At 49.4% G+C, this 13,776-nt stretch overlaps 1 protein-coding gene across 2 annotated transcripts; it reads left to right on the forward strand.

Moving 5' to 3' along the window:
* LOC117350548 (lysophosphatidic acid receptor 6-like) lies at positions 1-9,032 on the forward strand. 2 transcript variants are annotated; one of them, XM_033924864.1, is made up of 2 exons: positions 1-249; positions 6,090-9,032. In XM_033924864.1, the coding sequence occupies exons 1-2, from the start codon at positions 208-210 to the stop codon at positions 7,212-7,214; spliced, it is 1,167 nt and encodes a 388-aa protein (XP_033780755.1). In that variant the 5' UTR covers positions 1-207; the 3' UTR covers positions 7,215-9,032. The 2 variants fall into 2 exon arrangements, with proteins under 2 accessions (XP_033780755.1, XP_033780756.1); XM_033924865.1 differs by lacking the exon at positions 1-249 and adding an exon at positions 5,382-5,505.
* The last annotated feature ends 4,744 nt before the right edge of the window (positions 9,033-13,776 follow it).

Below are 13,776 nucleotides of genomic sequence, written 5' to 3' on the forward strand. Positions count from 1 at the left end.
CCAGACCTCTTACAGAGCCAGCTCCTGCTGCTGTTTCCTGGCCTAAAAGAGGGGGGAGTGGAGGAGACTTCACCCCCTCTCCCCCCCCCAACCCGGTCTGCCTCCTCCAATCACCCACCCAGCAGGGTGGGGTGAGAGGCTGTGGTTATAAAGTGCTCCCTCCCTCCCTCGTCTGCAGGACTGAAAGAAGTTTACGGACCCGTCACAATGTCTTCTCCGCTCTGGACCATATCCTGGACCACATCCCAGGTGAGTGACTTTCTCTGCTTCAGCCCCTACCTGTCCATCCTCCAGCCTCCTTGCCCTGATCCAAAACACTTCAGTGACTCGCATTTCCGTAAGTTGGCATTACAGACAAAGCGACTGTCGCCCTCACTCTTGTCCCTCGATTACTGTAAAGCAGACTGGGAATCCTGTCAGTCAGCTGTAAAGGTAATAAACAGAAAGAAAAGGAAAATAAAGTGATATCTTTTTTTTTTTTTTTAATTTATTGGACTAAGTTACTACAGATTTGAGTTATTTTATGTTAATCAGGTCTTCTATTTCGCTTATACCTATTCAGTTCAAGGTCGGGTGACATTACAAGAGATTGAGTCAGTTACCCAGGAATTTACAACAAATAGTTTGGCACAGACATTTGCGTTTCTAGTACAGGTAGATCAGTTCGGTTGTTAATACAGTTAGGTCATAGTTACAAATACATAATTACAAGATCAAGCAGGTCATCATTATCTCATTGTTATACTATACCATACCATACTGATTCCTGTATCCCGCAAATGTCGACCAGGAACCATTGAGGCTTACATAATATTAGAAATGATACAGAGGTATCGACCACATTCACAATGAATATGTTATAACAGGTCAGTGCAGTGAAGAGAACAGATGTGTTTTCTGTGCCTTCCTGAATTGGAAGTGTGTGGCGAGTCGTCGTAAGCTGCTCGGGAGTTCGTTCCAGACTTTGGGTCCTTGGAATTCCAAGGCGGTCTCGAAGAGAGCTTTTCTCCGGACCTGGCTTGAGGAGGGGGGGGAGTGGCAGCTTCCAGCGTTGAGTTGTCCTTGAGTCATTGAAGGACTGTAATGTACAGCAGCGGGATGGCAGAAGCGAGTCCAACCGAGCTTTCTCCATTTATGGCTTTTCTTTAATCTTACTTATTGTTATGCCTTTTTTCTACGTTTTATAACATTTCTGTCATTTTAAATTTCGCCAGAATTCTATTATTTAACGGTCTCCCCTTATGCATTTACTCTTTGATCTTCTCTCTTCTATCTACCAAAGAATTTAACTCAATGCTGTCTTGTTAAAATGTTTATTTCTATTCCCTCTTCTATCTTTATTTTAATTAATTTATTAATCTCCAGGTACTTTAGTTAGATTGTGAGCCTTCGGGACAGAAAGGGAATTTTTTTAAGTACCTTTATAATTTTTTAGTTTTAGTTTTAATGTATATTTTCTGTAAACCGCTTAGAACTTAACGGATGTAGCGGTATATAAGAAATAAATTACATTACATTACATGCAATGTTGAACTGAACCCTGCTTTTAACTGGTAGCCAGTGCAATTCCTTGAGCAGTGGACTTGCCCTCTCATATATCCCAGGAGTTGTATTAGACAGTTTAGAAATGGGCTTTTACAATTACCATTTCACAGTGACTTCAGGGTTGGCGCCCCGTCTTGGTACAGAAATGCTTTTAAAAGTTTTCTGAACCTGAGGTAGTAGTCACAAGATTGTAATGGAAGTGCTAGTTCTCAATTCCTAGTGGTTTCCCAAGTCCTTTCTTCTCCCCCCCTTCTCATTCCTCCCTTTCTCTCATCACATATTGTCTATCACCTCCCTTCTTATCCCTCTTTTCTCCTGTGATCCAACATCTCCCCTCCATTCTTTTTAGCAGGGATGTTTTCTGTCGCGATTGCCCTCCTCTGCTGCCACTACTGTACTCCTCTCCCATGTTGCAGCTCATGAGAGGCCTCGCACGTGTCCAGCATTGGCTACAGGCAGTCTTTAGGGGTGGGACTAGTGGAATTATAATTTGAAGTTCTCTGACTTCTGGGAGCTTAACTGCTGTTCCTTGAAAGTTTTGCAAGCAGTCTGATGAGAATTTTCAACGGGAGGTGATGGTGGATTTTTGAGTCACCTCTGATGCAGCAAGGATGCAAAACAAAGATTTCTTTGTTGGGTGAAGCAGTTTGAAGTCTGAATGTGTTACTGGAGCCGGGAGCGGAGTGGTGAATCAGCGGAGGAGATTGCTGAGAGAGAGAAGGGCAGGTGGGGGGGGGGGGGAGAGAAAGAGAGAGAGAGAGAAGGGGCAGATGTGTGTGTGTGTGTGTGTATGAGAGAGAGAAGGGCAGGTGGGGGGTGCATGTGCGAGAGAGGGCAAGGCAGGTGGAATTGTGGGGTGTGTGAGAGAGGGGGCAAGACAGGTGGGATGGGGGGGGGTGAAAGAGGGAAGGGCAAGTGGGATGTGAAGGGGGTGTGTCAGTAGTCAGTGGAGGAGATTGCTGAGAGAGAGAAAAAGGCAGGTGGGGGAGAGAAAGAGAGAGAGAGAAGGGGCAGATGGGGGTGCATGTGTGTGTGTGAGAGAAGGGCAGGTGGGAGGTGCATATGTGAGAGAGGGCAAGGCAGGTGGAATTGTGGGGTGTGTGAGAGAGGGGGCAAGACAGGTGGGATTGGGGGGGTGAGAGAGGGAAGGGCAAGTGGGATGTGAAGGGGGTGTGTCGGTAGTCAGTGGAGGAGATTGCTGAGAGAGAGAAAAAGGCAGGTGGGGGAGAGAAAGAGAGAGAGAGAAGGGGCAGATGGGGGTGCATGTGTGTGTGTGAGAGAAGGGCAGGTGGGAGGTGCATATGTGAGAGAGGGCAAGGCAGGTGGAATTGTGGGGTGTGTGAGAGAGGGGGCAAGACAGGTGGGATTGGGGGGGTGAGAGAGGGAAGGGCAAGTGGGATGTGAAGGGGGTGTGTCGGTAGTCAGTGGAGGAGATTGCTGAGAGAGAGAAAAAGGCAGGTGGGGGAGAGAAAGAGAGAGAGAGAGGGGGCAGATGGGGGTGCATGTGTGTGTGTGAGAGAAGGGCAGGTGGGGGGTGCATATGAGAGAGGGCAAGGCAGGTGGGATTGTGGGGGTGTGTGAGAGGGGGCAAGACAGGTGGGATTGTGGGGGTGTGTGAGAGGGGGCAAGACAGGTGGGATTGTGGGGGGGGTGAGAGAGGGAAGGGCAAGCGGGATGTGAGGGTGTGTTGGTAGTCAGCGGAGGAGATTGCTGAGAGAGAGATAGAAGGGCAGGTGGGGGAGAAAAAAAGAGAGAGAGAGAGAAGGGGAAGATGGGGGTGCGTGTGTGTGAGAGAGAGAAGGGCAGGTGTGGGGGGTGCGTGTACGAGAGAGGGCAAGGCAGGTGGGATTGTGGAGTGTGTGAGAGAGGGGGCAAGACATGTGGGATTGTGGAGGGGTGTGTGAAAGAGGGAAGGGCAAGCGGGATGTGAGGGGTGTATGTCGGTAGTCAGCGGAGGAGATTGCTGAGAGAGAGAGAGAAGGGGCAGATGGGGGTGCGTGTGTGAGAGAGAAGGGCAGGTGGGGGGTGCGTGTGTGAGAGAGGGAAAGGCAGGTGGGATTGTGGGGTGTGTGAGAGAGGGGGCAAGACAGGTGGAATTGTGGAGGGGGGTGAGAGAGGGAAGGGCAAGCGGGATGTGAGGGGTGTGTGTCGGTAGTCAGTGGAGGAGATTGCTGAGAGAAAGAGAAGGACAGGTGGGGGGAGAGAGAGAGAAGGGGCAGATGGGGGTGCGTGTATATGAGAGAGAAGGGCAGTTGTGGGGGGTGCATGTGCGAGAGAGAGCAAGGCAGGTGGGATTGTGGAGTGTGAGAGAGGGGGCAAGACAGGTGGGATTGTGGGGGGGGTGAGAGAGGGAAGGGCAAGCGGGATGTGAGGGTGTGTTGGTAGTCAGCGGAGGAGATTGCTGAGAGAGAGATAGAATGGCAGGTGGGGGAGAGAAAAAGAGAGAGAGAGAAGGGGAAGATGGGGGTGCGTGTGTGTGAGAGAGAGAAGGGCAGGTGTGGGGGGTGCGTGTACGAGAGAGGGCAAGGCAGGTGGGATTGTGGAGTGTGTGAGAGAGGGGGCAAGACAGGTGGAATTGTGGAGAGAGGGAAGGGCAAGCGGGATGTGAGGGGTGTGTGTCGGTAGTCAGTGGAGGAGATTGCTGAGAGAAAGAGAAGGACAGGTGGGGGGAGAGAGAGAGAAGGGGCAGATGGGGGTGCGTGTATATGAGAGAGAAGGGCAGTTGTGGGGGGTGCATGTGCGAGAGAGAGCAAGGCAGGTGGGATTGTGGAGTGTGAGAGAGGGGGCAAGACAGGTGGGATTGTGGGGGGGGGGGGTGAGAGAGGGAAGGGCAAGCGGGATGTGAGGGTGTGTTGGTAGTCAGCGGAGGAGATTGCTGAGAGAGAGATAGAATGGCAGGTGGGGGAGAGAAAAAGAGAGAGAGAGAAGGGGAAGATGGGGGTGCGTGTGTGTGAGAGAGAGAAGGGCAGGTGTGGGGGGTGCGTGTACGAGAGAGGGCAAGGCAGGTGGGATTGTGGAGTGTGTGAGAGAGGGGGCAAGACAGGTGGAATTGTGGAGAGAGGGAAGGGCAAGCGGGATGTGAGGGGTGTGTGTCGGTAGTCAGTGGAGGAGATTGCTGAGAGAAAGAGGACAGGTGGGGGGAGAGAGAGAGAGAAGGGGCAGATGGGGGTGCGTGTATATGAGAGAGAAGGGCAGTTGTGGGGGGTGCATGTGCGAGAGAGAGCAAGGCAGGTGGGATTGTGGAGTGTGAGAGAGGGGGCAAGACAGGTGGGATTGTGGAGGTGGGTGTGAGAGAGGGAAGGGTAAGCGGGATGTGAGGGGTGTGTGTTGGTAGTTACTGGTTGCTGGGTAGTCTGTGAGAGGGATACATGGAGGCGTAGGAATGGTTGCTCACGGCACTGCTAACTGTAGGAGTTACCCCCCTCCCCCCCCCCCCCCGGTCACCCGGCCCCCCAGTCAAATTTAAGAACCCATTGTGGCCCACGAGTCAAAAAGTTTGCCCAACCCTGTCCTAGCCAGAGGAATTTGGTTTTGTTCTTATTTAGTTTGAAGCGGTGGGTTGCAGCCCAGTTTTCTATGATGTGGACACATTTATACTGTATAACTTTATAGTGAGGATAGAACCTCTGCTTCCTTCACAGTCCCTCAAGCATGATTTATACTGTTTCACTTTATATTAAGGTCTCCATCCCTAACTGTCCTCCCTATATGAATTATATTGTAAAACATTACAGAATGGATATTTTTATTTTATTTATTCACTTTATATTAAGGATAAAACACCCCTCCCCTCACTGTCTCCCATACACAAATTACCCTATAAAATTATATATATGCAAGGTGTTCCGTTTTCCATGCGCTGTAGGGCCCCGCGGGTAGGAGTGCGCATGCGCGGCGACCGTTTTATTTTATATTACGTATCGGCTGCTGGTAGGGGCTACAGTGATGCTGAATCTCAAGGTATTTGGGTTCTGTTTAGGGTTGTTTTTCGTCCTGCTGGTTCGGTCTGGCCTGCTCCCTGCTCGCCTTGCCCTGTATTGTATTTTTCCAAGTTGAAAGACGCGGCTGGTGGCTCCTCTCACGATCCCCGCCTGAGGTGGGGATCGTGAGAGGAGCCGCCGCCGCCGCGTCTTTCAACTAAAAAAAAAAAAAAAAACAATACGGCAAGGCACGCGGGGAGCAGGGAAGCTCCGAATTGAACTGCCAGTTGGCCGGCTCCCTTGCCCGAGTTATTTTTCAGTTGACAGGTGCCGCAGCGGCTCCTGTCGCGAGCCGCACCTGCAGGCGCGGGGGATCGTTAGAGGAGCCGCGCGCCGGCACCTTTAAAAAAACCAAACCAACTGAAAAATAACTCCGGCAAGGGAGTCGGCCAGACCGATGAAATGTTTGCTCTTTTCATACAAGTTTTTACTACATAACTTTACATCAAGGATGGCATAACCATCCAAAAATACATTAGGGAGAGTTGTTAAAAGGCATGAATGGCCATGGGAGTTCATATCATCTGTAGGGTTTCATATATGTGGTATTCTGTTTTGTTTCAGGATTCTCTGAAGGCGTCGAGGCCCGACCCTGGAGAACACTGGCTGAACCACAGCAACCTGAACTGCACTGGCTGTGCACTGAACGCCACACCCCCATCCTCCAATGAGACAGAATGCCAGGAGCATGCCGACTTTCAATATATCATGTTCACTACTATTTATAGCATCGTGTTCATTTTGGGGCTGGCAGGGAACATACTGGCTCTCTGGTATTTCATCAGCACCAAAACTGCCACTGCCCCCGCCAACATATTCATGGTCAACCTGGCCACCATTGACCTCATCTTTGTTCTGACCTTGCCATATAAGATTGTCTACCATGCGCTGAATAACAATTGGATTTTTGGGGAAGCCATGTGCAAAATCACTGGCTCCTTGTTCTTTGCTAACCTCTATGGAAGCACCCTTTTCCTCACTTGCATCTGTATAGACCGCTACATCGCAGTAGTCCATCCCATCAAGTCCCTCAAACTCAAGAAACCAATGTACAGAATCGTCACCTCCATTGTCATATGGCTCATTCTGGCTGCAGCCATCATGTATCTCACTTTCCGAGGACCCTTGACGAGCACCTTTGAGAATGGGAATGTGGCCTGCTTGGAGAACTTCTCTTCTGAGTCCTGGAAAGGTCGCATTTCTGGGGTCAGCCTCTTTGCTGCCGTAATTGGGTTTTTTGTTCCATTGTTGGTTATCATCATCTGTTATCCGCTTATTGCCAGGAAGCTACTAGTCCACACTGGGCCTGGTCATAGCTCCAGTTTGATTAAGAAGAAGGCGCTGCGCACCATTCTGGTGGTCTTTGTGGTTTTCCTCATTTGCTTTGTCCCCTACCATGTGATTCAGCTCATCCACACCCTACGTCGCATCAATGTCTTCTCCAGCTGTACATTAATTCGTTTTACGTATTCAGCACGGCGTGTCACCATGGCACTGACCAGTTTCAACTCGTGCTTGGATCCCGTGCTCTATTACTTTGCTGCTGAGAGGTTTACTTGGAAGCCCACTTGCTGTGGTCAGCAACTGAGATTCCCCCAGTTTTCCAAAACTGTTCATTCCTTAAGTAAGCTCACAACTGGTTTTCGCTCCAACTCTACAAGTAAGGCCACAGACTCTGAGGATCTTTGAAGGGAGAGGACTGTTGTTGGATTTGAGAACTAAAGGTTTCTACTCGAGCAAGACAAGAGTTGAAAAAAGACTCAGTTCAATCCAGAGCAAAAACAAAGACTAAACTCATTCCATCTCTGAAACAAAGGAGCAGAGACCTAAGATTAAGTTGACTAACAGACTTGTCGCAGCCTAGGGACAAAGAGCAGTTGGACATTAAGCCAAGTGTCTGCCAGGTTCACCCTGGAGATTTTCTGTTGCAGCAGATTATAGAGGACAGGAAGGCTGGTCCAAAGTTTTTGAGTCCTGGGGCAACCTTGGTAGAATCACCTAATTTCCAATGAGGGTCTATTGAATTGTTGGCAGCCTGTAGTTGTGGTTGATGAATTTCAAGACCACCACAGGCAATCCGGCTACCCGAAACATCATTCTTTGGATCTGGAGTTGAGATTGAAGTCACCTTTTCCAAATGCGAGTTACAACAGGGTAAACAAATTATTTCCCTGTCCAAGTGAGCTTACAGGTTTAAATGCACTTAAGGTGATGAAAGCTAAAATGACTTACCCAAGATCACAAGCAGTAGCATAGCGAGGGTAAGAGGCGCCCAGAGTGGTGTCATCCCCTGGCGCCCTCCTCTCTGCCCCCCTCCTTCCACACCAACCCCCACCCTTTCTGTGCCTTCTTCTCTGCCCACACCCCACTCATGCCCTCCTCCCCCCCCCCCCGTTTCTTAAAATCTTCACCAGCGCAAGCAGAGAAGTTGCTCGCGCTGGCTTTCCCTCTGATGTCACTTCCTGGTCCCGCAACCCGGATTTTAAAGAGGTACCGGGGGGAGGGGGGAGGGGCGGATAAGAGAGGGTGTGAGCATGGCATTGGGAGGTGAAGAGGTGCCGATGCCCCCATCAAGATGGCGCCTGGGGCAGTTCACCCTATGCCCCCCTATGGTCACAAGACGCAGCAGTGGGAGAAGAAGAATTTGAACCCCAGTGTTTCTGATTACCAGCTGTCAACTTTAACCACTCTTACTTTCCTTTTCACCTTATTATATAATTCTATCACCTTATTATATAATTCAACTAGGTGGTCTAATAACTAAATATTTATTAAATCTACCGAAATTAGACTAGTGCTACTCAAGTCTACTCTTATACACAATTTTTTTTCTCAGAAATGGAACACAACGCCATCTTGTGTCAAAGTGTGGTACGAGCACAACGCTCCTAAACAGATCGATGGGCATAACAAACCACTGTCCTAAAATCACCCTCAGCATCAAACTGTTATTTTCTTTTTCAAAATATTTTGAATACTCATGGAATCCTATCACCTTTCCAATCCGATCCATGGGTGATCCGTGTCCGAGTCTTGCTGGGCGACCAATTCACTAAAGAGTCCCCATGCAAATGATCTGATCGGACACACGCCCACAAGCGATCCGGATGCACGCGCAGAACCATCCTCTCTGCCTGGAGATGCGATCTGCGCAGGTGCAAAGGAAGAGAACACGCTTTGCGGCCAGACTGGAAACGCTATAGTACAGCCCCGCTTTAAACCCGCGTGTTAAAAACACGGGCTCGCCGAGAGGCGGGGCGGCAGAGAGCAGAGAGCCTTTTGCACAGGAGAGATGTTTTTTTATTTCGATGGTTGCAGGGTTAGGATTTCAGGGCAGCAGAGAGCAGGTCAGTCGGCAAGGAAGTGAGCGACTGGTCCTCCGCAATCACTTCTTTTTGGATCAGCAAGCCCATTCAGTGTTCCTTCTTCTCTTTAGTGAATCACTGCCTTCCTTTGCATGTACGGATTGGATCGGGCAGAAGGTTAGTGAATCGGGTCAGGGTCGCAAACTGGTCGGAACACGATTGGTAAGCTTAGTGAATCTAGGCCTTAGTCCATGCAATAATCAGTTTCATGCAGAGCAGGGTAGGGAACTCCGGTCCTCGAGAGCCGTATTCCAGTCGGGTTTTCAGGATTTCCCCCAATAAATATGCATGAGATCTATTTGCATGCACTGCTTTCAATGCATATTTATTGGGGAAATCCTGAAAACCTGACTGGAATATGGCTCTCGAGGACCGGAGTTCCCTACCCCTGATGCAGAGAGTTCAGTAACAGTATGTCCTATGACAGGGGTAGGTAATTCTGGTCCTCGAGAGCCGGAACCAGGTCAGGTTTTCAGGATATCCACAATAAATATGCATGAGATAGATTTGCATCTCAAGGAAGCAGTGCATGTAAATCCATCTCATACATATTCATTGTGGATATCCTGAAAACTTGACCTGGCTCCGGCTCTCGAGGACCGGAATTGCCTACCCCTGTCCTTTGAGAAGGCAATCAAAACAGTGGGGAGTCCTTATCCGATCCCCCACAAAACGCCCGCACCCTCCCTTCCCCTCCCCGTATCTCTTTAAATCTTCGCCAGCGCCAGCAGCTTCTCCGGCTTGCTGCTCACGCCAGCGTTAGCTTTTCCCTGGAGCCGTGACCCAGAAGTGATTTCAGAGGGGAGCTAGGCCAGCGCAAGCAGCAGGCTGGAAAAGCTGCTTGCACTGGCAAAGATTTAGAGAGGTAGAGGCGAGGGCGGAAGGGCGTGAGCGTGATGGGAGGGCGTGAGCGTGGTTTGTGGGGGAGGGGTGGAGCGGTGCCAGCACCCCCTACCAAGATGATGCCTAGGGCGGTCCCCCAACCCCCTTACTGTGCCACTGAATACAAGAAAGCTCCGAGGGCCACCAAAGTTTCGGGCTTAAATATAAAATCCTTTCACCTGCTTGTTCAAACTGGGTAATAAACATGAAAAATTAGTCCTAGCATTGATTCTACAACACTTCGAGGATATATTCATTTATTTTGGATTGTTAACAGTGGCAGGTTCCACAAATGAGACACCTCAGCAACACACGTAAGAGATGGTTTGCAGTTACTGAATCAAGTGGGCAAGATTGAAATTAACGCATTTATAGGCTCTGAAGAGCATTTCAGCCGACTGAGGGCCACAGCGGAAGACTTTGGGAGACACATGCAGCCCTGGGACTGTGTGCTGGACACCTCTGCCCTGAGATCATCTCAACTCTCTAGTAGCTATTTAAGATTTTAACACACACACACAAATAAATGCAGGCAGTGTATGGAACTCAATCTCATACATTGAAACATAGAAACATAGAAATAGACGGCAGATAAGGGCCCACGGCCCATCTAGTCTGCCCACCTTAATGTCCCTCCCCTACCTTTGCCCTGTGAATAGATCCCATGTGCCGATCCCATTTGGCCTTAAAATCAGGCACGCTGCTGGCCTCAATCACCTGTAGTGGAAGACTATTCCAGCGATCAACCACTCTTTCAGTGAAAAAGAATTTCCTGGTGTCACCTCGTAGTTTCCCGCCCCTGATTTTCCACGGATGCCCTCTTGTTGTCGTGGGACCCTTGAAAAAGAAGATATCTTCCTCCGCCTCGATGCGGCCCGTACATACTCTGGGGAAATCCTGGACACTGGGCTGACTGCGTATGCTCCCAGGACTTGGTTGAGAACTGCTGCTCTGGGCAGGAATCGATTCTCTGTGCAAGATTTCCCGCTCCTTGGGCTTGGGTTTTTTTTGTTTTTTTTTTTGACAACCTGTATGTCAACTGTGAGAAATGTAGAGCGTGAGGCAGGAGCCGACTTTCCTCCTCAGTAGCATTAAAGTGTGTAAAGTGCGGCACAGAGCTGGGCAGCAAGCACTTGGGGCATCATGAAAAGATGTGGTTTTGGTCCTGTAAATGTTATTTAAGTATTAATGAAATGTGATGCACCAGCGTGGGCGTCCAGTTTACATGAGCTGTACATGATTCTTTACCAGTCAGTATTAAACTTTGATAAATCATACATTGTTTCTCCAATGCATATTCCTGTGTCTGTGGTTACATGTGAATTTGTATATAAGTGTGATTGTGTATGTATGTGTGTGAATGAAAATGCATACATACTGTATACGAACATAAGAATTGTCATTCTGGGACAGACCAAAGGCAATGAAGCCCACTATCCTGTTTCCAACAGTGGACATCCCAGGTTCCAAGTACTAAAACAGATTTTATGCTGCTTATCCTAGGAATAAACAGTGGATTCCCCCAAGTCTATCATAATAATGACCTATGGATTTCTCTTTTAGGAAATTATCCAAACCTTTATTTAAACCCTGCAATGCTAACTGATTTCACCACATTCTCTAAGCAATGAATTCAAGAGTTTAATTACACGTTGTGTGTAGAAATATATTCTCTGGTGTGTTTTGAATCTACTGCTTAGTAGCTTCATCATAGTATTTTCAGAAAGAACGAACAAGTGATTCACATCTACCCTTTCCACTCTACTCATTATTTTATAGAGCTCTGTCATATCACCCATGAGCTGTTTCTTCTCCAAGCTGAAGAGCCCTAGCCGCTTTAGCCTTTCCTCATAGGGAAGTCATCCCATCCCTTTTAGCAGTTTCATCAACCTTCTCCATACCTTTTCTAATTCCACTGTATATTTGTGTGTGTGTGATTGTGTGCATACATGTAAATGTATGTGAGTGTGTACACGTATATATGTACAATTATCCCAGGACAAGCAGGCAGCATATTCTCACACTTCACCAACGGAGCCCCGCAGCAGACAGCCTCGAAAGCAAACTTGCTTGAAGATCTCGATCTTTCGAGTGCTGCAGCGCGCATGCACGCGTGCCTTCCCGCCCAACTAGGGGGCGCATCTCCTGTGAGGATCCTTAGTTCAACGTTTTCCGCGGAGGCGAGAAGACTTGTTCCTCTAACTCTGCAGCGTTGTGCCTTCTCTTCACCGCGACTGGATATTATTTGGTTGCTGTGCTCGTTTATCGTTTCTCTTTTCTTTAGTTAATAAAAAAATAAAGTTAGGTTTATTTTTCTTTCATTGCCGCTGGGTGCGGAGACTCGGGGCCTAGGCCCATTCTCCTTTCTCTCCGGTACGGACTTTGTATTTTCTATGTCCCGGCCCTTGACCGGGTTCAAGCATTGCTACCAGTGCGGCAGGACGATCCCTATCACCGATCCTCATAGTCGGTGTATGGTTTATTTGGGTGACAATCGACCTGAGGATTGTGTGCGCTGTCTGACTCTTCAGCCTCGAGCTTTTCGCCGCCGCTGTGACCGGTTTCTTCAGCTCTTCGCCGTTATGGAACCAGATAAAGCCTCGGCCTCGACCGTGTTGACGCCTTCCGCATCCAAGACCTCGACATCGGGGGTGTCCTCGGGCGTCAAGACTTCGCCCTCGACACTTGTCCCTTGAAGGCCTCGTCGGTCCCGCCCTCAAAGCCTGCTGAGGGTAAGTCTCCTGCTTCCTTTTCAGGTACCATCCCCAAGAAGCCACCTGAGTCTCTATCTCTGCAAATTGCCCCGGGTTTGGCTCTGTCCTCGAGGCCTTCAGCTAAGCGTGCCTCCAAGTCTCGGGAATACTCACATTCGAGGTCGCCCTCCTTGGAGCACACTGCGGCACCTACGAGACCGGATCCTTTTGTCTCGGTGCCCATGTTTGAGGATATGTTGAAATCCATCTTAACTACTCAAATTTCTTCTATCGTGGCTCAATTGGTCCCGTCCTCGACTTTGCTTTCGGTAGACCAGCCTGAGCAGCAGTCTGAGACCCTTGTGAAGCCTCCTCGGGGTAGGTCTTGCAAGAGGGTTTCTTCCTCGGACTCCTCCCCGGATCCCTCTTTGAGGTTGGGGTTGCCTCGTCCGAAGCATCGTTCGAGGCCGTCGAAGCACCTGGCTTCTAAGCTACCAAGGTCTACAGAGGCTTCTTCAAGGCATCGCTCTCATGCTCGGGATGCTTCGTCTCCTCCATCATTGAGACCATCGAGATCCAGGACCCCTCCCTCGCCTTTGTTGTAGGACTCGTCGCCTCCTGCGTCGATGCATTCCCTGCCTCAAACGCCGAAGACGTCGCCGTTGAGGAGTTTGAAGCGGAAACATTCCTTTACTCCGCCGCAGACTGGGAGTGAAGCTTCTACTGTCACGGTGCACGTGGAGTCGGAGCCTGTGTCTTAATACTCCCGTGAGGCTTCACCATCATATTCGGTGGCTCCTCGATTCCGTTCTGCCTCCCCTGAGGATGCTTCGGCTTCGAAGTCTTCTTCGTTCGCCAAGTTTGTCTTTGACATGGGGCAGGCTCTTAATTTGGACTTGCACTCGGATTCCAAATACACCCCGGAATACTTAGTGGACATGGAACTGTCGCATCCCCCCAGGAAACTTTGCGGTTGCCCATGACTCCAGTCCTTAAGCAGACCTTCATGAGGAATATGGAGACTCCTTATTCTGTCACGGCGATCCCGTCTAAATTGGAGTCGCGATACCGCACTTTCCCCTGCAAGGGCTTCGAAAAGTCTCAATTGTCCCACCGATCCTTGGTGGTTGAGTCCTCCCTAAAGAAAGCTCACCCATCTAAGATTTCTGCAACTGTTCCCCCCGGCCGGGAGGGTCGGAACATGGACAAATTTGGCTGTCGATTATACCAAAATTCCATGATGGCTAACAGGATCTTAAACTACAATTATGTTTTTACCTCCTACTTTAACCATTTTTTGAAGATGTTGCC

This window comes from Geotrypetes seraphini, chromosome 16 (assembly GCF_902459505.1).
Source record: "Geotrypetes seraphini chromosome 16, aGeoSer1.1, whole genome shotgun sequence".
Classification (NCBI taxonomy): Eukaryota; Metazoa; Chordata; class Amphibia; order Gymnophiona; family Dermophiidae; genus Geotrypetes; species Geotrypetes seraphini.

Bases quoted from the DNA above. Each gene is read 5' to 3' on its own strand.
- LOC117350548 (XM_033924864.1), top strand. From the start codon at position 208: ATGTCTTCTCCGCTCTGGACCATATCCTGGACCACATCCCAG. The intron at 250-6,089 runs GTGAGTGACTTT...GTTTTGTTTCAG, and splicing joins TATCCTGGACCACATCCCAG to GATTCTCTGAAGGCGTCGAG.